Source organism: Hypanus sabinus, chromosome 1, assembly GCF_030144855.1.
Source record: "Hypanus sabinus isolate sHypSab1 chromosome 1, sHypSab1.hap1, whole genome shotgun sequence".
NCBI lineage: Eukaryota > Metazoa > Chordata > Chondrichthyes > Myliobatiformes > Dasyatidae > Hypanus > Hypanus sabinus.
In genome coordinates, this window is record NC_082706.1 from 23,015,460 (window position 1) to 23,040,212 (window position 24,753).

A 24,753-nucleotide genomic window follows, 5' to 3' on the forward strand; every position below is an offset into this window, starting at 1 on the left:
TTTAAATCTTTTTCCTCTTGCATTAATCCCATGCCTAGTTTTTGACTCCCTTTTCCTGAAAAAGAGACTGCATGCTTGTTGGGATTGATAGGACCCATTGTTTTAACATTGTAAAACATTCCAAAGTGTTTCACAGGCTCAGTTCGCAGTCACGTCTCTGATCCACAATTGCCTCTGGCTCTGCCTTATTCCATGGAGATTCCATCAGAAATCCCACCTGCCACACCCATAAATGCAGATTTCCTCTGCGAATTCAGTGCTGCTCGGTTACTGTTGCCATCACACCTTGAAGTCCACATCTGATGCCCTCTGTGGGCACACGCACTCTCTTCCCCACTCTCTCCAGTAGCATGCACTCATTCTGCCTCAAGGCTCCCGAGTTCCTCAGCTTCACTTCTTTCTATGTTGAGTCCAATGCTTTTACAATATTATTCCCTCCTATCATTCACTGGGGATCACAGACTTCCAACAACTGTTCAATTTAAACTCTCCTCTGGATCGACTTTCCTCTCCCAATCTCATCCAACCATGCACATCGTCATCGCCAACATTCAGCATCATTGTCTGATGCCCAACCTTTGTGGATTCCACCAGTGATATTTTGTTAAAATACTTCTGCTGCTTTACCTCTGTTCTCATTTATTTGGCCAGGTGTCTTCTCCTCAGACTGTGGTCCCTTCCTTCTTTCTCTAGATCTTACCATCACGAAGATCTCTCCCTCTCTCCACTTATATATATTCTTATCCCAAGCTTCCAAATTGGCATTAACCACTTCGATTTTTATTACTCCATTTGTTCACATTCTGCGTGGATCGTGCAGCATCAGACTTAGAAAGCACCACCCCTGAGCACAGCTTTTATCCTAGATTGTAGCATAACAGTTAGTATAACGCTTTACAGCACCAGCAATCATCGGGTGGGGTTCGATTCCCGCCACTGACTGTAAGGAGTTTGTACGTTCTCCCTGTGACCACTTGGGTTTCCTCTGGAAGCTCCAGTTTTCTCTCACATTCCAAGCACGTACAGCTAGGGTTTGCGAGCTGTGGGCATGCTATGCTGGCGCTGGAAGCTCAGTGATATTTGCGGACTTCCCCCAACACAATCCTCAGACTATGTTGGTTGTTGCTGAAACCGACACATTTCACTGTTTCAATATGCGTGTGACAAATGAAGTTAATCTTTGAAAAAAAGACACAGATGGTGCTGTCACTGTTTGGCTCTACCTGTGAACCAACTTTTTGATATCCCTTCATACCCGTGAACCAGCACCACACTACCAGATAGTGTTCCCCAAACAATTACATCATTGTCAGGGCTCTTCTCTTCTCCTTCTCTTTACAGCCTCCAACCTCAACATGACAGCTCTCTTCTATCATTTCAGCCTGATCTCATTCCACAAAACTTTTTCTTATCCTGACCATTCTTTCTCCACCATTCTAGTCTCTGCCCGCCTCTCTGCCACAGACCAGTCCTGTTCAACCTCATCTTTCATTGCATCCAGTACTTGAATACAGGCATTTTTCTTTGTTTTCAGGCATCAGGGGCTGCAATCCTCCAGCCATCTTAAAACCAAAGACTCTTCTGGACACATCTGACAAGTCCTGATGATCCGCGAGTCTCTCCCTGTTTCTCTCCTCACAGATGCCGAGTAATGATTTTATTTTCTGTTTTCTTTCAGAATTGAATCATTTATAGTTCTGGAATTTGCTCTCAGACATTGTATGTGTTTTTCCTTGTTTGCTCGTGATCGGCCCACCCACTATTCACAATGCTGACAGCTCTCATCAAAGTCATAGAGAAGTGGAGCACAGAAGTAGGCCCTTCTGCCCACCAAGTCTGTGCTAACCATCATGCACCCATTTACACTAATCCTGCACTAATCACATTTTATTTACTCCATAACTCCATCAACTCCCCTCAGATTCTACCACTCACTCAAACACTTGGGGGAATTTACAATGGCCAGTCCATCCTACCTACCGTCACAGCTTTGCGACGTGGGAGGTAACTGGAGCACACAGAGGGAACCTACGTGGTCACAGGATTTCCCATCACTAAACACATTTACGTGAAACACTGCCAAAAGAAAAACAGCATCCATCCTCAAGACCCCTCCCATTCAGACTATGCCCTCTTCTCACTATTACAATCATGCAGGAGGTACAGAAGCCTTAGGTCCCACACCAGCAAGTTCAGGAACAATTATTGCCCTACAACCATCAGGCTCCTGAACCAGTATGGATAACTTCGATCACAGCTTCTCTGTACTAATTATATGACCTACAGACTAATTTTGAAGGACTCTTTACAACTCATGTTCTGAGGATTATTTGTTTTTAATTTGCACGGTTAATCTTCTTTTGTATATTGGCTGTTTGTCAGTCTTTCTCTATGTACAGTTTTTCACAAATCCTATTGTATTTCTTTTTCTTTCTGAAAATGCCTGAAAAGAAAAGAATCTCAAAGTAGTATATGGTGACATGTACATATATTTATAATAAGTTTACTTAGAGCTTTGAGGGAGAATGTGCAGACTCCTCACAGTCAGCACTGGAGGTCAGGTCTGAAACTGGGTTACTGAAGCTGGGAGGCATCAATTTTACTAGTTGCACCAATATACCACCTTGTTGCCTGAAATTCTCCTTCCTAAGTCCTTCTATCTGTCAGGAAATGTGAAGGAAGCTTGACCCACAAGCAGTGCAAGTGATAGGATTTAGCAGTAAGTAATTACTTTAATAATCAACTGCAAAAAAACAAACCACGAGGGCCATAAAACAAGAGAGAACAGATACTAAACTCTTCAACAAAGTAACTAAAGGCCAGGAGAAACTGGTTAAGGCTAGCTAGTTCGATGAGTGAGCAAGAATTGTGGATGACAGCTGGGTTTTAATAGGCTGCAGGTGATGCCACTCATTCTCAACTCATCGCCTGCAGCCTATTTAAACTCAGCTCTCACCTACAGTTCTCATAATGAACTCTCAGTATGTGATTTTCTTTAAAGAAATGTTGTCTTCCTATTGATTATAACTGAATAAAGATGTCTAATGTTCTTTAACACTCTCTCCCTCTATTTGTAACTTAAAATAAAATGACCAGCAAAGTTCTTGGGACCATAGCCACCAACTTAACTTGGACTACTATTGACCATTCCCTCATCCTGGAATATTTTGTTGATAGTAAAAGGAACATTATCACAACTTTCTCAATGGCAACCAGGATTGGCCAATTATTGCTGTCCATGCCAGAGATGCCCATAGTTGAGATCTGTAAAAACACGGAGATAATGTTTGTTGACATAGAAGCAGCAACCATGAGGAATATTGGAAGTAAGCAGTGTTCTGAATAGATCAATGCCACAGCTCATATCTCTTTCTCTCTCCCTTTGTCCTGTTCAAATTTATGCTGCCCAGATTCGACTGGTTGGAGGTCGTACACCTTATGAAGGACGGGTGGAGGTTTTGGCAAGGAAGAATGGTGCCTTAAAGTGGGGCACAGTCTGCAGCGACAACTGGGGCATCATGGAAGCCTTAGTAGTGTGTCGGCAGCTGGGTCTGGGTTTTGCTGACCATGCAGTTCAGGTATGTTACTGGACTTTCATACACTAAAGGATGAACTCTCAGTCTGCCTTTTCATAGTCCTTGTACTTTATCTGACTACCTGCACTGCACTTTTTCCATAACTATAACACCTGCATTTTGTTTCTACTATCTCAGTGTAATTATATATGACATGATCTGTGTGGATGCAAAACAAAAATTGTACCTTGATACATATTAAACGAATAACAATGACCAGAGCCCTTAACTATATCAACTTCATTCTGGGTAGCACCACTGCTGAGCACCTTTAATGAATACTTAACAGCAAAAATCTGCCTTGCAAATGTGATCTTGCTAAGCATACTATCACTCCAAATGTCAGTCATTACATTGCACCTGTACTAACTACGTTTGTAGTTCTCATATCATTAGTTATGTCTTGTCCAGTCCCTTGGCTAAGGAAATTATGTAGATGAAAAAAAGATTCAAGCAAGACTTAAGCAGATGACCTTGGAGTTGACCGTATCAAACTACCATCAAGGATTGAACAGGCTGGGACTCCAGTCGAAGAAAAGGCTAGATGGGTGTCTGAAAGAGATCTTTAAAATCATGAGGTTTAGATTTGGGGCTTGGGGAGAGAGTTCTGTTTGTGAAAATTATAAATACAGACAAGCATTAAGACATCCAGCAAAGAATCCAGGAGAAACATTTTTACCCTGTCTGTCTGAACATGGGGATGTCACTGCAGGGAGAATTAGACTTGGGAGACCACAGGACAAATCTCCTGGAACAGATCCAGCCTGAGACGGCAGCCTTTCTGATCTCTTGAGAGGCCTGAACACCCAGTTACTGTTTGGCCAGATGAGTTAATCTTTCTCTGTACAGTATATTGCGCAATTGCTCTTTCTCCCCTAGGATGAACATACTGACGTAAAGGCAAGGTAGAAAGCATGGAAGGTGTGATACAAGAGGGCTGACATTGAGGAGAGTGATAATCCTGGGAAGAGGCAAGCATACCAATGGCTCGGAGTAATTCTGCAAGGGGTGCATCCAAAGTCACATGCAGGAATATTTGAGACCCTTGGGACATTCCCTATGATTTGTTTTCACCACATCCACACTGTGTCTGTGGCACCTCTAATTTTATTTCATATTTCGTCCCAGGACTCCTGGTTCTGGGCTGGCGACCCATCAGCAGATGAAGTGGTGATGAGTGGAGTCAAGTGCTCTGGGGCCGAAGTGTCCCTGTTCCAGTGTCGCCACCACGGTGAAGATCTTGAGTGCTCCAACAATGGAGGGCGTTTTGCCGCAGGAATCTCCTGCACTGAAGGTAAGTCCCCCATTTCTTCACCTCGGTTCAACTGCTCTAAAACTCCTGCTCCTACACTCCAAGAGACAGTGTAACAAGTTATGTCTGGTTACCACAATACAGTTAATGTGTGATTGCCCTGTGAAGAGTACTGATAGATGAACACATTGCACAACTCGAATACGGTAACTCTAAGGAAAATGTGGATGAGCTTGTTTGTTTTCCTTGGGACAGAGGAGGCTGAAGAATTTTTCAAAATTCTGAGAGGCTTTGATAGAGTGAATTGAAAGGACTTCTCACCTTTAGAGAAGTCAGTAAATCAGGGGCAGAGAATGTTGAATAAAAACATGGAAGAGTGCAACACCGTACAGGCCCTTTGGCCCACAATCTTGTGCTGACCTATATAAGCCAACTCCACAATCAATATCCTACACAGTCCATAAGCCTCCCTTTTTCTTACATCCATTTCTCTTAAATGTCCCTGTTATACCACCAGTCCCAATAGTGCATTACAGTTACCTACCACTCTCTGTGTAAAAAAAAAACTACCTCTGACATCTCCCCTGAACTTTCCTCCATTCACTTCAAACTGACGTCCTCTAATATAAGGCATTGCCAACCTGGGAAAAACTGTGCTGACTATGACTCTCATAATCTTGTATCAAGTCCATAAGACATAGGAACAGAATTAGGCCATTCAACCCATTGAATCTATCCGCCTTTCAATCATGACTGAATTACTTTTCCTTTCAACACTAGCCTCCCTTCTCTCTATAAACTCTGTTGCCTTACTAATCAAGAACTATCAACCTCCACTGAAGTACATGTATCCAACGACTTAGCCATGACAGATTCACACTCTCAAAGTAAAGAAGTTCTTCCTCATCTCTGTTCAAAAAGGATGTCCTTCTCTCCAACTAATGGAAACGTCTTCTACATGTTCACACTATCCAGGCCTTTCAATATTTGGTAGGTTTCAATGAGTTTTTCCCCCATTCTTCTAAAATACAGCAAGTACAGGCCCAGAGCCATCAAACTCTTCACGTATATTAGCACTTCCATTGCCGGCATCACCCTCTGGACCCTGTCCAATGCCAGAACATCTTTTTTATATATATGGAGTACAGAGCTGCTCACAATACTCCAAATGAGGTCTGGCCAAAGCCTTAGCAAATGTCAGCATTTGATCTTTGCTTTTATATTCTAGTCCTCTCAAAATGAATGCTAATATTGCATTTGCCTTCCTTACTACCAACTCAACCTGCAAGTTAATCTTTAGGAATCCTGCCCTAGGACTTCTAAAGTCTTTGCACCTCTAATTTCTGAATGAGTTCCCCATTTAGAAAATAGTCCGTGCATTTCGGTACACTGTATTCCATCTGCTACTTCTTCCGCCTTCCCCTAATCTGTCCAAATTCTTCTGAAAACTCCATGCTTTCTCAACACTACCTGACCTCTACCTTTGTATCATCTGCAAATTCGGCTTCATAGCCACCAATTCCATTATGCCGACCATTAACATATAATATGAAAATTAGTCGACCCGACATCAACCCCTGTGGAGCAACACTAATCAGTGGCAGCCAATCAGAAAAGATCCTCTTAATTCCCACTCCTGCCAGTCTTGTATCTATGCTAGTATATTTCCTCTAATACCATTGGCTCTTTTTAAACAACCTTATGTGCCTTTGAACTACGCTACCCAGCAATCCCCCAGTTTAATCCTAGCTTAATCACAGAGCAATTTACAATGACAAAATGACCAAACGGTACATCTTTGGGCTGTGGGAGGAAACTGGAACACCTGGAAGAAACCCACATGGTCATGGAGAGAAGGTGCAAACTCCTTACAGGTCAAAGGCCTTCTGAAAATCCCAGTAAGGAACATATGATGACTCTCATTTTTCTATCCCACCGGTTATTTCTTCAAAGGTTTCCAACAGATTTGTCAGGCAAGATTTCCACTAAAGAAATCCATGCTGATTTCCACCTATTTTATCATGTAATATCTTTCCAACCACTGTAGTCAGGCTAACTAGCCCATAATTTCTTGTCTTTTGTGTCCCTCCCTTCTTAAAGAGTGAGTGACTTCTGCGACTTTTCAGTCCTCCAAAACCATTCCAGCCAAGTCACTTTTCATCCTTCTTTGCTTGAAAGAGAAAAGCCCTTGTTCACTCAAACTCTCCTCATAAAACATGTTTTATAATCCATACAGCATTGTAGTAAGTCTCAACTACACCCTTTCTAAAGCTTCCACCTCCTTCCTATAATGAGGTGACCAGAAATTAACACAATAGTCTAAGCGTGGCCTAACCAGAGTTTTCTTGAGCTTCAACATTTCCTCAGGGCTCTTGAATTCAATTCCCTATCTAATGAAGGCTAAGGCAGTAGACGCCTTCTTAAGTACCCTATCAATATGTGGTAAACTCCTCTAAAGGATCTAAGGCATAGAGCTGAAGTTATTGGAGAAGATTTAGATAGGAAAAGGATATATTTTTCGCCTAGGGAACTGTATAAGGTCGAGAACTTTTTAACCTGGAAAGAAACACTCATTGCATTTAGACAGTACACAAAGAGCCATGATCTTCAGGGCCATGACATTAGGAAAAGGGGAGATGCAACGAGACCTGGGTGTCATTGTACACCAGTCATTGAAGGTGGGCATGCAGGTACAGCAGGCGGTGAAAAAGCCAAATGGTATGTTGGCATTCATAGCAAAAGGATTTGAGTACAGGAGCAGGGAGGTTCTACTGCAGTTGTACAAGGCCTTGGTGAGACTGCACCTAGAGTATTGTGTGCAGTTTTGGTCCCCTAATCTGAGGAAAGACATTCTTGCCATACAGGGAGTACAGACAAGGTTCACCAGATTGATTCCTGGGATGGCAGGACTTTCATATGAAGAAAGACTGGATTGACTAGGCTTATACTCGCTGGAATTTAGAAGATTGAGGGGGGATCTTATTGAAACGTATAAAATCCTAAAGGGATTGGACAGGCTAGATGCAGGAAGATTGTTTCTGATGTTGGGGAAGTCCAGAATGAAGGGTCACAGTTTAAGGATAAAGGGGAAGCCTTTTAGGAGGGAGATGAGGATAAACTGTAAACTGTGCAACTGTGAATCTGTGCAATTCTCTGCCACAGGAAACAGTTGAGGCCGGTTCATTGGCTATATTAAAGAGGAAGTTAGATATGGCCCTTGTGGCTAAAGGGATCAGGGGTATGGAGAGAAAGCAGGTACAGGGTTCTGAGTTGGATGATCAGCCACGATCATACCGAATGGTGGTGCAGACTCGAAGGGCGGAATGGCCTACTCCTGCACCTATTTTCTATGTTTCTAAAAAGGTGGGTTTAGTAGTGGTTGCTTACATGCTCGTAATGGGCCACGTGGCCTCCTTCTGTGATGGAGGTCGTGATACCAATGGAAAGGAAGAATATCACTTCACCAAACTCCAGGTGTTCCAGAGTCATCCAAAACTAATGATGTACATTTGGAGGTCCCATCACTCACGTCATGCAAGGAGAGGCAGAGAATCAGTGGTGCCCATCAAACCCCCATTTATGCTAATGAGATCATCAGCAAGTCATCTTTTTTGTCTTAGAGGTGTTGACAGCAGGTAGACTCTTAAGGGTAATTTCCCAGCTCTTCAAAATAGTTCATAGGAATTTTATACTTTACTGCCTTACCAGCAAAAATTTTTTTTATTTGGACAATGGGATGTGAGTGTAAGTTGAATATCAAGGGCCCATGCACCTTAACTTCATCCCTTGATGTCTCTTCGGCCCTTTCTCCAGATGAGGAGTTAACAAGATGCAGTAGGGTGCAAGGCTGATGAGGGAGAGTTGGAAATAGCAGCAGTAGCCCCAGACAGGACTACCGTGCGGTGCTGAGGAACTGCTGAATCTGTGGAGTCCTGTCTGACTGATGAAATGCTAAACAACTGATTCCCTTAGGCACATGTGGAACAAACGTCATTTCAGGGAAAATCAGGTGTTAGGATCAGGAGGGTTTTCTCTGGAATCTTGGTCACTGCATGTCCTGAAGTGTACAAAAAGAACATTGTGGAAATTCAGCACCACCTTTCTTTGATGAGATGGCCTGTTCTGACAGACGATAAACTTGAAGCATAAGGAGGTCAGGTCTCCAAATGACAATGAGGAGATAGCTTCTCCATTGGACAATGAGGAGGTAATTGCTCCATTAACTGATGAGGAGTTTCAGGGTTCCACTGGATGATGTTCCATTGGATGATGAGGAGGCCATCATTCTACTGGAATGTGGAGAGGTTACAGTTCATCAAATGGACAACTGTTCCATTGGACAATTACTGGTCACAAGTGTTCAGATGGAATAGAAGGAGGAACATACATGTGATGTTGATTAGGGAATCACTTATTCCTGTGAGGTTTGTTGTATCAAAAAAAAAACAATCAAATGAAGTTGTTGAATGCCAGCAAAACCCAAGTTACTAAACCCACCTCAACATCTACTCTGCCACAACCTTGAGGATCTTGTATGTTTCCATAAGATCATCCCTCATTTTCCAAACTTGCCCAACTTGTGTAGTGATAGAACTCTCACTTCTCAGGAACTAACTGTGTGAATCTCTTCTGCATTCCTTAGTGCCAGAATAACCCTTTGTAAATGAGGGGTCCAAAAAAGTGCACAGTACTCCAGGTGTTTCCTCACAAACACCCTGTACAATTGTAACTATACTTCCCTATTTTGATTAAACCCCAACCCACTTGCAATTAAAACCCAATTCCCATTTGAAACATAACTAGTTGCTGCACCCTGCCTGCTCATTTGTGCCTCATTCACAAGAACACCTAAATCCCTCTCTACTCCGCTCATTTGCGATCTCCTCCCATTTAGATAATAAACTGCCTTACAACTTCTCATACCGAAATGCATGTCTTCCCATGTTCCCACGTTAAACTCCATTTGCCGTTTCTGTCCCCTCCTTTACCATACACATCATCAGGCAGTTTGCTCCAGGAGTCAAACTAAACACACTGGAGGCTGTGGTAGATCAAAGGACCCTACGGAAAATCCTGGCAATCCTGCACAAAGTCTCTCACCCTCTGCATGCCACCTTGGCAGAACAGAGGAGCACGTTTAGTAATAGACTAAGACAGCAGCGCTGCTCCAAAGAGTGCGATATGAGGTCATTCTTACCCTCGGCCATTAGGCTTTATAATGAGTCAACCTGTAGCCCGGGAAATGATGACTTTTAGACTGTTTGAGGTAACTTTTTTTTTAATCTTTCTCATTCCTCTTCTAATATTTATAATTCTGTGCACTTGTAATGCTACTGAGACACTGTAATTTCCTTTGGGAGCAATAAAGGTTCTATCTATCTATTGAGTCAATGCCGGCTCTCAGAGCAACCCCATCACTCCCATTCCCTCAGTCTGCCAGCAAACACACTGAATCAGCAATTTGTATTAATCTAAAGTTTACGCTATGGGCCCCTACCCTTGATCGAGGGGTCCATGAGCAAACACACTGAATCAGCAATTTGTATTAATCTAAAGTTTACGCTATGGGCCCCTACCCTTGATCGAGGGGTCCATGAGCCCCATGTCCACACTGGGAACCCCTGAATTCTAAAGGGGGCACTGCAGCAACTCACCAAGGTTCTAAGACAACGCCTTTCATACCCGTGGCTTCCGCCAGCTAGACAGACAGGAGTAGATAATACATGGGAGCATCACATCTGGAAGTTGCCCTCCAAGCCACTCATCGTCCTGACTTGAAAGTCTTATCGCCATTCCCTCATGGTCTCTGGGTCAAAACCTGGAACTCTGCCCCTAACGGCATTATGCCTACACCCCCATCTCAAGGACTGCTGCGGCTCAAGAACGAAGCTCACTACCACCTTCTTTAGTGCGGTTAGGGATGGACAATTAAATACTGCCTCAGCCTATGAAGTCCACATCCCCTAATTGGATATATAAAAACTTACTTATGCTATTCCCTCACACACCCACCTACTCAGATCTCTCACCCATCTACTTACACTAAGGTGACGGGAGAAGTGGCAAAACTCCACACTGTCGGCATTGAGGGTTAGGCTCAAACCTGGTTTGCTAGTGTGGTGCATTAACAGCACAACCTAGGTGGGAAGGCAAGTTGTAAGGACACAGTTACTAAAAGACATAATATGGTATGGCACTGAAAAAGACCAAATGAGAGACTGCAAGGTTAACCTTACATGACATGGTAGCATAGCGGTTAGCATAACGTTTTACTGCGCCAGCTGTAAGACGGGAGTTGAATCCCCCCCCCCCCCCCCACCCACTCTCTGTCTATTCTCCCCATGGGTTTCCTCTGAGTGCTCCTGGTTGCCTCCCATTCTAAAGCTGTATGGGTTAGTAAGGGTTAATAAGCTGTGGGCATGCTATGTTGGTGCCAGAAGCGTGCCGACACTAGTGTGATGCCCCCAGCACGACCTCGGAATGTGTAGGTCGCTGATGCAAATGTCACATTTCTCTGTGTGGTTTGATGTTTGAATGAACAAATGATTCAAAATAACAAGATTCAAGATTGTTTAATGTCATTTCCAGTACCCAAGTGTAAAGGAGAATGAAGTAATGTCACTCTGGATCCAATGAAGCACAAAAAAAACACAATCAGATAAAGAACACGTAAATACAAATACTAAGATAGCTTATGCACACAAAATGATTTTATGTCCAGAGAGTGATGCCAAGCACAGGAATGTCTATATATATGCTGAGTGACAAATAAAACTAACCTTTCTTCTTTTAAATGAGTAATAGATTGGTGAATAGAGTTTATTATAGAAAAATGTGAAGTTGTTCACCTTGGAAGAAAGCACAGGACAGGAATTTGTCAAACTGAGGGACATCGCAGAACATGGCAACAGAAGGGAGCTTGGGAGGATTTGTACACATGTAACATGTACCGTAGAAGGCTAATGGAATTGGGCCTTTATTTCAAGAAGATCACCGGTTAAGCGGAAGGAAGTTTTCAACTGCACAAGGCACTTCTGATATAACATCTTGAGTATTGTAAGCAAAACACAAAAAGTGCTGCAGGAACTCAGCAGGTCAGGTAGCATCCGTGGAGAGGAATAAACAGTCGTCATTTCGGACCAAGACCCTTCAACAGTTTATTCTGCTTCTTCCCCCTTCCTTTCCGGTGCTGATGAAGGGTCTCAGCATGAACCGTCGACTGTTTTTTCCTCTTCTTAAAAGCTGTCTGACCTGCTGAGTTCCTCCAGCATTTTGTACCTGTGGCTCAAAATCTTTAGCATGTGCAGAATGTCTTGTGTTGCTGAGTACTGTGAACGTTTCTGATCCTGCATCAAAAAGAATCAGACATGATCCTATTGAATGGAGTAGCAGACTCCAGGAGTCAAATAGACTACTCCTCTTCCCACTCCTTATGATGATCTGGTGTTGTCGTGGTTACTTGAAATGACCTGGAGACACAGACAATTCTTCAAGAAGTTTAAACCTTTATTTGCAAACAAAGGCTGAAGCAATCAATGAACTTGTCACCGAAAGCCCGCCGAGCTCCAGTGTACAGCATTCTTTATAGTAATTTCTTATCTCAGTTACATTTCGGTTTTATCAGCATATCCAATCAATTTTTAGTTGCATATCATCTATACATTAACTGATCAATCGCTCTTGCCGAGCTCTCGGTGCGCCACCAGTATTTCTCTCCAGTTCGCATTGGGGCCCCATTCCTGGCCAAGGTTATTTTTCCAGACAACCTCCCTCACATTACATTTCCTGCTCGTACCATCCTGTCCGCCACCGTTATCTCTTACTAAACAAAGGCTGAGTGCAATACATGGAGTACATTTCAGCTAATTAGTGCTGCTAGCTAAACAGGTGTTCTTTAACTGCCACAGTATGTAGCTAAGAGAATACAAGGTATCAAGTAAAACAATACATAGCAAAATGTGTCTAGTAAAATAATAACGTAGTAATATTCAGTATATAGGAGTGATTACATAGTGATTACATAGTGTAGTAAATAGCTAGTACATAGTGATTATATTTCAGGTATATATAATGATTATGTCAGGTATATCTCTCAATATAATCCCCCCTTTGAGACCCACAGGGTCTCACACAGAAAGAGAACACTCAGAGGCCGTGCACCAAAGCCAAAATAAAGTCCAGTATTTTAATCCCAAATTTGGGTCAACTACAATTTCCATACTCGGAGCTCAAAATGATCTCTCTCTGTTATCCTAGGCTGCTGAGCCAAAAACCTGTCCCTCCGTAGCTGAGACAGGGAAAAAGACTCAGACACCTTTACAGACTAGTGTCCACATCATTAACAACCTCCAGTCCGCTTGATGCATCGCGCAGACTGTAACAGTACATCATCGGTTTTTCTCCTAGTCTGGGGTCATATTCAACAATTTCCAGGAGCATCGGGAATCATTTTGCTGTCGCACGCACTATCAAAGTCTTGAGACATGGAAGAAAACAGCACAGAATAAGTGCACAACTTATCAATACAACATCTGCAGTCATTGCCATTTTGGTCAGCCACGCACCCCATCCCTCTAGTCTGCTTTCTAACCAGTCTGCCTATAACTCCTCTGCCCCCCTCCTTGGGACTTCCAGTCCTGTCTGGGCTGTTGCTTAAATCTACTCTGTCCCTGATAGGGCATCTGTGGAAATGCTCCTCCGAAGACATTCATTATTGGCATGGGGTTTTCTGGCCCTTGACTGACAGAATGGCCAGTTCCTCCATCTAGTGGTGCTTCATTCACTTTAATGGCTGTACTCAATGGCTGGCAGCATCTTCTTGCTTTTTTCTTTTTCCTTCTTTTTCAGTTCTTCGAGTTGCATTTGCAATAGCTTTTGCTGCACCTCTTCTTGCTGCTCAGCCAGCTCTCATTTGTCTCTCCGATATTTCTCCACCGCGTGGACTACGTGATCACTGAATGCTTGTGGGGTCAGCGACGACAGCCTCACTTCCTCCAATTTAGACTTGACCAGTGGAGGCATTGCATCCAAAATGCTTTGTCGGAACAGTGAGTTCAGAAACAAGCTACTTTCCACCTCTTGCTCAGTCTCCAGTCTCCACCTTTTCAACTGGTTTTCTACGTAGGCTGCTGGGTTTTCAGTGTCTCCCGGTGGTTCCCCCTTTAAGGCTGTGGGGTCCACTTTGGGTGGATAAAGCTTCCTGAGGGCCTGTCATACCCTCTGCCTCACTGGATCAAAATTGGTCCTATCAGTTGGACCCCAATTCAAAATTGGTCCACATTCTGTAAGCCAGCCATTTCCATCAGTTCTTTTAGCTTGGAAGTTCCCATCAACCTTATCAGCAGTGCCTTCAAATCTCCCATAGCCAACAATCGTCCCATTGTTTCCTCCTCAAAGGCTCTAATCCACTTTCCTGCCCTCTTGTGCAGACAAGGCAGAGTATTTTTCAGCCCTTCCAGGTTCTGGGATCCCCAAGGGATATACTGTACTTGTCCTGATCCTTTTACCAGCAATGGCAGCATCTCCTTTTCCCCGTTCCATGTAATCAAGCTTCCTTCCTCACTTGGTTCTTTATCTATTGCTGGCCCTAGTACTATTGGTTGCCACTCATACCTTCCTGGGGTATACCTTCTTCCTTGCTCCTTCTTTCCTCTAGTCCCCTCTTCCATCTCCAATATCTGTCTCTCTGTTCTCTCTCGTGCTTCCTCCAAACTCTCCTCTCCTACCATTCCTCCAACCTCCTCTCAACTCACTCTGTTCTTGCCATCTAGACAATTCCTGTTCTCTTCTAGTCTGTCTGTATCTACGGTATAACCGATACTCCTCATAGTCCCTCTTCTCTCTCAGCTGCTGTAGCCTTTCCACTTCTCTTTCCATCTCCCTTCTTTTCTGTTCCATCCTTATCTTTTCTCCCTCTATCTCGTTCTTCAGCACCTCTCTCACCCTCTCATATTTCCTTCTTCCCTGCTTTTTCTTGGACATCGTTTGGTTTATGATTTTTAATTAGTGCTTCCATCTCTTCACACAAGCTTACATTGAATGTCCCTTCTTTTGGCCATTTCGTGCGCAGGTTTTTGGTTCTTTTTTCCCATTTCTCTGAAATTGCAATAATCTCACCTCTACTTATTGGGAATTTCTTGCACAGTATGTCTACTGCTGTTCCTTTTTCTTCCGCCATGTTATTTTCTCCTTCTCTTAGGTACTATTTCTTAAAAAGTCACGCAGTTCAAATACTTACCCGATCCTATCTCCACGCCTACTCCTACAGTTTATTCTACCAGTGTTCAAGCAATTTATCAAATTCTTCTTACCTTCTATTCCGTTCTGTCCGAGCAGCCCTCAACCTAAGGCAGTACTCACAGAAGTTTCTCTTCACTCTCCCTGCCCGTTCAGCCCTTCGTTTCATACAAAGCGGTATCCACAGGGATTTTCTCTATTTTTCCTTCCCCTGCCCGTTCAGCCCTTCGCTTCGTGCGAAGCGGTATCCACAGGGATTTACCAACACCACGTGGAATTTTCTTTGCTCAACTTCTTATTACCTTATTCATACTTACCCCCACTGCAGTGTTCTCGATCAATCTTCTGAGCCTCCTGTCAAACCCCCAATTCTGCCAGATTCTTTGGATCGGAGAGACCCTTCGGCAGTTGCTACACACCTCTGGGTCCCCGAGACCCCCAAAACCAACAGAATTTTAGTCCAAGTTGTCGCAAAAAGTGCTTATCTTTTTTCTGGGTGCACCCGTAATTCTGTTAGCTCTGTGAGGGCTCCCGAGGGACCGGGAAGCGGACTCAACCTGTTGAATCTTTTTCGCGGGTCTCTTTCCGATCCTGTTTGTGACGCTAATTTTGTCGTGGTTACTTGAAATGACCTGGAGACACAGGCAATTCTTCAAGAAGTTTAAACCTTTATTTGCAAACAAAGGCTGAGGCAGTCAATGAACTTGTCACCGAAAGCCCACTTATCTCAGTTACATTTCGGTTTCATCAGCATATCCAATCAATTTTTAGTTGCATATCATCTATACATTAACTGATCAATCGCTCTTGCCGAGCTCTCGGTGCGCCACCAGTATTTCTCTCCAGTTCGCATTGGGGCCCCATTCCTGGCCAAGGTTATTTTTCCAGACAACCTCCCTCACATTACATTTCCTGCTCGTACCATCCTGTCCGCCACCGTTATCTCTTACTAAACAAAGGCTGAGTGCAATACATGGAGTACATTTCAGCTAATTAGTGCTGCTAGCTAAACAGGTGTTCTTTGACTGCCACAGTATGTAGCTAAGAGAATACAAGGTATCAAGTAAAACAATACATAGCAAAATGTGTCTAGTAAAATAATAACGTAGTAATATTCAGTATATAGGAGTGATTACATAGTGATTACATAGTGTAGTAAATAGCTAGTACATAGTGATTATATTTCAGGTATATATAATGATTATGTCAGGTATATTTCTCAATAGTGTCTTACTGAACCATTGTGCTGCAAGGACATTTGTTATCCTTCCCTACTTGCCCTTGAACTGAGCGGCTTGCTGGGGCATTTCAGCCTCAACCTCAAGGGCAATAATGAAACAGATGGGTTTTTACAACAAACTTGATAACTAATTTCATTTTACTAAAGAAATTTGAGCCCTGGGTTATTAGGCTAGTCTACTAGTCTAGTAATGTTCCTGCGTCACAGTAGCCCCACCACGAGCTCAGAACAACAACCTGCTTGGTAGATAATAACAGTTGGGATTCTTGTACCTGAGCAACAAACGACACTCTGCAGGGACTCAGCAGGTCAGACAGTATCTACAGAGGGAAACAAACTGTTGACGTTTCGGGCCAAGATCCTTCATCAGCCCTGATGAAAACCAGGTTCACTGAGTCATGATGATGGTCCTCAGACTAAATCATTGGCCATCTGTTTCCCTCTCCTGACCTGCTGAGTTCCTCTAGCATTTTGTGTGTGCTGCTCAAGATTCTCAGCATCCACAGAATCTCTTGTGTCTCCATATTCCTGTATCTGAGTGTGATTCCTTCTGGATGGTATCCTTGCAGACCTATAAACATTAGACACCCTCGCCCGGGTGACCCAACCAGGGTTGATCAGACCCAGCTTGTGTTTTTCCCATGGACCAAGATCACGAAAGGCATGTCACTTGGAGGGTTAGGGTACTTTACACCTCATTATTTGGTTTTATTTCAACCATTTGTGGAAGAGATTGTTTTGAGGCCTAGTTATTAGGCTTCATCTCCAAGTAAGATGTAACTTCCCTGCAGGGTGTATGGGAACCCCAGGATTAAATTAGCAGGTTTGATTGGAGATTCAGTGTCACTCAAGTCTGTCACTTTGAGTTTATAGAATCATAGAAAGCTGTTTCGTGGTTACTTGTTTTCTGCAGTCCCAACTTGGGTTTAACTTTCTGGTTCCTTCTGGTCTTCTTGGTCTCTTGGCTTTTATACTGGCATTATCTATGCCCTCATGAGTTTCTACACCTCTATAAGATCACCTGTCAGTCCCCGAATCTGGAAAAAAATCCAAATCTGTCCGATCGCTCCCTATAACTCAGTCCCTCAAGTCCTGGCAACATTCTTATAAATCTTTGCTGCACTGTATCCAGTTTAATAAGAACTATCCTGCAGCAGGGTGACCAAATCTGAACACAGTACTCCTAGTGCAGCCACATTAGTCTCTTGCACAAACATACGATGAATTTTTAACTTCCAGATGGTGGAGATGGAGGACTGCTGGTTCCTTGGAACTGGGAGCAGTTTGTCTATGTTAACATCTCTGTTTCTGTGCTCTGAGAAGAGTTGTTGACCCTTTGCTTTTTTATTTTTTCCTCTGACCTGTATAATTTATATATACTTTATGTTCTGCCTGTTGTTTGAATTGACTGTAGGTGCCTGCAATGTTACTGCAGGTAGGTTTTTCATTGTACCTGTACCTCACTGGACTTGTTTAATGGCAATAAATTCGACTTAAAATTTTTTCTCTGTTCTCAGCTGCTGCCTTGTCCGGCTGGGTTCACCTGACGTTATTCTGCTTTTGTCTTATTTCCAGCTGCTTCTGACATCGTTCTCAACCCCGAGGTCGTTCAGGAGACCACGTACCTGGAGAACCGGCCCATGGCCTTGCTGACCTGCGCGATGGAGGAGAACTGCCTGGCAGCGTCGGCCGAGGGGCAGCCCCTCCTCAGCAGCTATCGTCGCCTCCTGCGCTTCTCCTCCCAGATCCACAACAACGGTGAGGCCGACTTCCGGCCAAAGGCAGGGCGGCATGAGTGGCAGTGGCACGAGTGCCACAGGTACGTGGGCAACCTCACCTCACCCTGACGGGCATCGTGTGTCCTAAGTAACACCACACCCTGAGCTAGCATGGAACAATGGGCTGACTGGCCTCATGCTGCATCGGATCATTCATTTTCACTGTGTCTCCTGTGGTCCGGTATCAGTAACCTCAGTAACCACCCTGCCAGTAACAGGAAAGAAGATTATTAACCTTCCAAGGAGAAATGTCATAGCTGTCAACCAGGTACTGATGTTGAGTGACTCACCATTGATCTCAATGTTTATTCGACACTGGCCATCAATTCCAGTGATTTACCAGACACTGGCCATCCAGTGTTTCACCTGACACTGGTAGCCAATTGCAGCAACTGACTGGACACTCACAATCGATTCCGGTCATTCTCCAGACGCTGATACATGGTTGGAATCTACTTACTGAATACAAATATGATAAACTTTTAAATGCACTAAATAACTATGTAAAAATTTGGAAGGCCACATTTGCAGCTCTAGTCAGGAACAATGTGGAGCTTTGAAGAGGCTGTAGAAGAGGTTTATTGGATAATGTCTGGGCGAGAGAGCATGTGACATAAAACTTTGGACAAACTTGTAGTGTTTCTCAGTTGAGGGGCACCTGATAGAAATTTATAAGGAGCTAGTATCCTTTCCCAGGGTTTTAGGTTTGTCTAATACGACAGGGCCTGCATTTAAGGTGGGGAAAAGTGGGGTTAAATTCAAAGGAGATGTGCACGGCAAGTATTTTTACTTTAATAGTGGTAGGTGCCTGGAATATGCTGCCGGAGGTGATGGTGGAAGCAGGTACAATAAAGGCATTTAGATGGAATACAGTGTCAGGAAGTGTTTGGTCATGCACTTTGGTAGAAGAAATGAAGAGAATTTCTAAATGGAGAGAAAATTCAAAAATCTGAGGTGCAAAGGGATTTAGGAGTCCCTTGTGTAGTATTCCCTGAAGGTTAGTTTGCAGGTTGACTTTGTGGTTAGGAAGGCAAATGCAATGTTTGCATACATTTCAAGAGGACTGGAATATAAAAGCAAGGATGTAATTTTGTGACTTTATAAAGCACTGGTGAGGCCTCACTTGGAGTATTGTGAGCAGTTTTAGGCCCCTTATCTTAGAAAGGATGTGCTGGAACTGGAGAGGGTTCAAAGGAAGATCACAAAAATTATTCCAAGATTGAATGGCTTGTCTTAAGGAAAGCATTTGATGGCCCTGGGCCAGTATTCACTGGGATTTAGATGAATGAGGGATGGCCTAATTGAAAACTATCAAACGGTGAAAGGCCTTGATAGAGTGGATGTGGAGAGGATGTGTCCTATGGTGGGAGTGTCTAAAACCAGAGGACACAGCCTCAGAATAGAGGGTCATCCTTTTAGAACGGAGATGAGGAGGAATTTCTTTAGCGAGCAAGTGATGAAACTGTGGAACGTTTTGTCACAGGCAGCTGTGGAGGCCAGGTCTTTATGTACATTTAAGGCAGAGGCTGATAAATTCTTGATTGGTCAGGGCCTGAAGGGATGTGGGGGGGAAGGCAGGAGATTGATAGATATCTTATGAATAGGGGAATCAAGGGATATGGGGACGAGGCAGGAACTGGGTATTGATAGTAGATAATCAGCCATGATCTCAAAATGGCGGTGCAGGCTCGAAGGGCCGAATGGTCTACTTCTGCACCTATTGTCTATTGGGCCCTAGAGGAAAAGTGGAAATGGCCAAATGCTGCTCCTCTATCTTATGGTCTTACGAAGAGACAATTAGACAGACACGGAATGAAAGGGATATACAGTGGCTGCTTTATTAGGTACTCCTGCACACCTGCTTGTTAATGGAAATATCTAATCACCTTCCTGGTGAAGGGTCTCAGCCCAAAACGCAGGCTACTCTTTTCTCACAGATGCTGACTAACCTGCTGAGTTCTTCCAGCATTGTGTACATATTGACAGAACTAGTTAGCTGGCATCATGGTCAGCACAGACATGGAGGGATGAAGGGCCTGTTCCTGTACTGTACTTGTATATGTTCTATACTGAATTGATTGTCTGTGCTGCTGATCTGCAACATAGCAAATTTATAAGTGGTGCTCCTTGCTGCTGTGCATTGGTGAGAAATGGGGATTATTGAAGCTCTGTTAATTTTTGCAGGGACTCGACAGAGACGTGCTTATATTCCAGGCTACCTGTGTGTCAGAACCGACAAAGTGGTGTTGTCAGTAAAGCATATATTGCAGTAAGCAGCTTTACACGTGGAGGCGAGCCGGCCAAGGTAGAGCACCAAAGTTCCGGTGGGCAGCTGCTGCACAGGGGTTAACCCTAACCACCGGGTGGCGACATTGGGGCCGGGCTGCCGAGTTGGGCTGCAAAAGGCGCTAGGAGCGCCCTCTGCTGTCTGTGGCACTCAACAACTCTGACATACGGAGAGAAATAACAACTCATTCAGCTTGCAGTTATTTATCAGACGTATTCGATACAAAATAAATGTTTTACAGATGCTACTTTATGGATTATTTTATATCACTCCAGAATGTTGACAGGGCTCTAGTTTACTGGTGGACTCATGAAATGGCCCTCTTCTTGGCCATATCTTAATACACAAGAGATTCTGCAGATGCTGGAAATCTTGAGCAACACACATGAAATGCAGTGGAAACTCAGCAGGTCAGGCAGCATTTACAGTAGGAAGGTCCTAACGAAAGGTCTTGGCCTGAAACTTCGAATGTTTATTCCCTTCCATCGGTTCTGCCAGAGCTGAGAAGTTTCTCCAGCATTTTGTGTGAGTCGTTCTATTTGCTGGGAGTGACCATGAAGGGTTTCCCTGTGAGTGCAGACGAGATTGGCAAGGATGTTCCTGGCCGTTGAGTGTCTGAGTTATGGAGAGAGGTTGAGCAAGGTTGGAGTCTTTCTCATTGGAACCTAGGAGAGTGGGAAGTGATCTTAGGGAGGTGTATAAAATCATGGGGGGTGCATATTGTCTTTTTCACAGGTTTGGGGAATCAAGAAGGTGTGTGAAGAGATTTAACTGGAACATGAGTAGCAAACTTTTCACTCAGTGTGTGGTAGCAAGGAAGGCAATTGCAATGTTAGTATTCATTACAGGACCATTGGAATATAAAAACAAGGGTGTAATCTGAGAGTTTATAAGGCATTAGTCAGACTGTATTTGGAGTATTGTGAACAATATTGGGCCCCATATCTAACAAAAGATTGTAGAGCATCCAGAGGAGGTTTACGAGAATAATCCCGAGAATTAAAGGGTTAACATACGAAGGGTGTTGATGGCACTGAGCATGTAATTACATGAGTTTAGATGGATGTAAGGGAATCTCGGTGAAACCCATTGAATAGTGAAAGGCCGAGACGGAGTTGGCGTGGAGGGGTCCAATAGTGGGGGGAGGTTAGAGCAAGAGGACACAGCTTCAAAATACAAAGACTTCCCTTTAGAACAGAGACGAGGAGGAATTTTTTTAACCAGAGCATGGTGAATCTGTGGAATTCATTGCCACAGATGGCTGCAGAGCGAAGTCATTGGGTATGTTTAATGCAAAAGTGATAGGTTCTCTGTTAGTAAGGACATCAAAGGGTGCAGGCAGAAGAAGGAGTTGAGAGGGATAATAATCAGAATCAGATTTAATATTACTGGCAGATGTCATGAAATATGTTGTTATGAGGCTGCAGTAAATTACAGTAAAAGTTAGATTAAATGAGTAGTGCAAAAAGAGATGGAAAAAGTAGTGAGGTAGTATTCATGGGTTCAATGTTCATTAAGAAATCTGATGGCAGAGGGGAAGGAGCTATTCCTGAATCACTGAGTGTGTGTCTTCAGGCTCCTGTACTTCCTCCCTGTTGATAGCAATGAGAAGAGGGCATACCCTGGGTGATAAGGGTCCTTAATAATTGATACTGTCTTTTTGAGGCATCATTCCTTGAAGATGTCCTGGATGCTGGGGAGGCTAGTGCCCATGATGAAGCTGACTGAGTTTACAACTTTCTGCAGCTTATTTCAATCCTGTGCAGTACCAGCAACCCCCCACTCCACCACCCCGCCATAGTAGATGGTGATGCAACGAATTAAAATCTTTTCCAAGGTACATCTGTAGAAATTTGTGGGTGTCTTTAGTGACATAACAAATTTCCTCAAACATCTAAATGAAATATAGCCATTGTTGTGCCTTCTTTGTATCTGCATCGACATGTTGGGCCCTGAATAGATTCTCAGAGATGCTGACAGCTGTGAACTTGAAATTGCTCACCTTTTCCACTTCTGATCCTTCAATGAGGACTGGTGTGTGTTCCCTCATCTTACCATGTCTGAAGTCCACCATCAGTTCTTTGGTTTTGCTGATGTTGAGTGCAAGGCTGTTGAAGCAACACCACTCAGTTAGCTGATCTATCTCATTCCTGTGCACCTTCCTTGTTGTCATCATCTGAAATTCTGTCAACAATAATTGTGCTGTCAACAAACTTATAGATGACAATTGAGCTATGCCTAGCCACAGCTCAAATCAGCCATGCTAGAGTAGAAGAGAAGACTTTATAGACCAGCTGGCCTAATTCTGCTGTTATACCTTATTGTCTCATGGTATTTGAATTGAACTGCCAGAGGAGGTGGTTTAGTTGGTACATTAAGAGCATTTAAAAGTACTTGGACATCAATATATATAGAAACGGTTCAGAGGTATATTGGTGGAATGCAGGTAAATGGGAGAAGATTAGATGGAAATCTTTGTCAGCATGGACCACTTGGGCTGAATGGCCTGATTCCAATGTTTGTGAGTACAGAACTGTGAAGGCTGGTAAGGTCAATCAGTTTTATATCCCATTTCTCTGGACAGCTTTGATTATTCCTTACCACTTCACCCACCTGCTTCAGCCCCACTCTACTCATCTCCCCCACAGGTCTCCATTCATCCAGGGCTGAGTCTTGAGAAAATCCCCAGACGTCATCACATGCCCAGTGTTGCATGCAGGTTGGGGCTCTGAGGTTATTCCTCTTATTCTGACCATCCCATTACCCAAGCAATCCATCAGGCCAGGGCTGCAAGCTTCCCTAATCCTGACACTGACAGCAGCTAGATATTGGCATTGGTTCACATGCACCAATGAATCTCAAGGTAGTAAATGGTGACATAAACAGTGCTTTCTGACCATCCAGGTACATCATAATGTACATAGCAACACATACATAATGCTGGAGGAACTCAGCAGGTCAGGTAGCATCTATAGAAATGATTAGACAGTCAATGTTTTGGGTCGATGCCAGAACTGGCTTGCCTACAGAAGGCAAAGAGTGGTTGTAGACAGGTCATATTCTGCATGGAGGTTGGTGACCAGTGGAGTGCCTCAGGGATCTGTTCTGGGACCCTTACTCTTTGTGATTTTTATAAATGTCCGAGATGAGGAAGTGGAGGGATGGGTTAGGAAGTTTGCTGAGGACACAAAGGTTGGGGGTGTTGTGGATAGTGTGGAGGGCTATCAGAGGTTACAGTGGGACATTGATAGGATATAAAACTGGGCTGAGAAGTGGCAGATGGAGTTCAATCTAGATAAGCATGAAGTGGTTCATTTTGGTAGGTCAAATATGATGGCAGAATATAATATTAATGGTAAGACTCTTGGCAGTGTGGAGGATCAGAGGGATCCTGGGGTCCAAGTCCATTGGACTCTCAAAGCAGCTACGGCAGGTTGACTCTGTGGTTAAGAAGGTGTATGTTGTGTTGGCCTTCATCAATCATGGGATTCAATTTAGGAGCCGAGAGGTAATGTTGCAGCTCTATAGGACCCTGGTCAGACCCCACTTGGAGTACTGTGCTCAGTTCTGGTCGCCTCACTACAGGAAGGATGTGGAAATGATAGAAAGGGTGCAGAGGAGATTTACAAGGATGTTGCCTGGATTGGGGAGCATGCCTTATGAAAGCAGGTTGAGTGAACTCGGCTTTTTCTCCTTGGAGTGATGGAGGATGAGAGATGACCTGATAGAGGTGTATAAGATGATGAGAGGCATTGATCGTGTGGATAGTCAGAGGCTTTTTCCCAGGGCTGAATTGGTTGCCACAAGAGGGCACAGGTTTAAGGTGCTGGGGAGTAGGTACAGAGGAGATGTCAGGGATAAGTTTTTTACTCAGAGAGTGGTGAGTGTGTGGAATGGGCTGCCGGCAACAGTGGTGGAGGCGGATACGATAGGGTCTTTTAAGAGGCTTTTGGATAGGTACATGGAGCTTAGAAAAATAGAGGACTATGGGTAGCCCTAGTAATTTCTAGGGTAGAGACATGTTCGGCACAACTTTATGGGCCGAAGGGCCTGTATTGTGCTGTAGGTTTTTGATGTTTCTATGTTTCTCAGAGGCCAGAGTGGGGAATAGAAGAAGGAGGGATTTTTTTAACTGGAAGGAGAAATCAATGTTCATTCCAGCAGGCTGGAGGCTACCCAGATGGAATGTGTTGTTGCTCCTCTACTCTGAGAGTGGCCTCATTGTTGCACAAGAGGAGGCTTTGGATCGACATGTCAGTATGGGAATGGGAATAGGAATTAAAATCGTTGGCCACTGGGAAATTCTGCTTTTAGCGGCCTGAGCTGAGGTGCTGGATGAATATGCTACGGGGCTCGCCAGTGTAGAGGAGGCCACACCGGGAGCA

At 43.8% G+C, this 24,753-nt stretch overlaps 1 protein-coding gene across 5 annotated transcripts in view; it reads left to right on the top strand.

The window, feature by feature from the left end:
- The window catches only part of LOC132391895 (lysyl oxidase homolog 2-like), a 185,102-nt gene that overhangs the window by 132,605 nt on the left and 27,744 nt on the right, over window positions 1–24,753 (top strand). For all 5 annotated transcript variants that reach the window (XR_009511378.1, XM_059965647.1, XM_059965657.1 and 2 more), the window contains 3 exons: window positions 3,411–3,578; window positions 4,704–4,869; window positions 17,879–18,122. Coding sequence is in view for 4 of the 5 variants with exons in the window: in XM_059965647.1 (XP_059821630.1) it covers window positions 3,411–3,578; window positions 4,704–4,869; window positions 17,879–18,122 (578 nt within the window). In the remaining variant the exon portion in view is untranslated. The remainder of the gene's footprint in view (window positions 1–3,410; window positions 3,579–4,703; window positions 4,870–17,878; window positions 18,123–24,753) is intronic.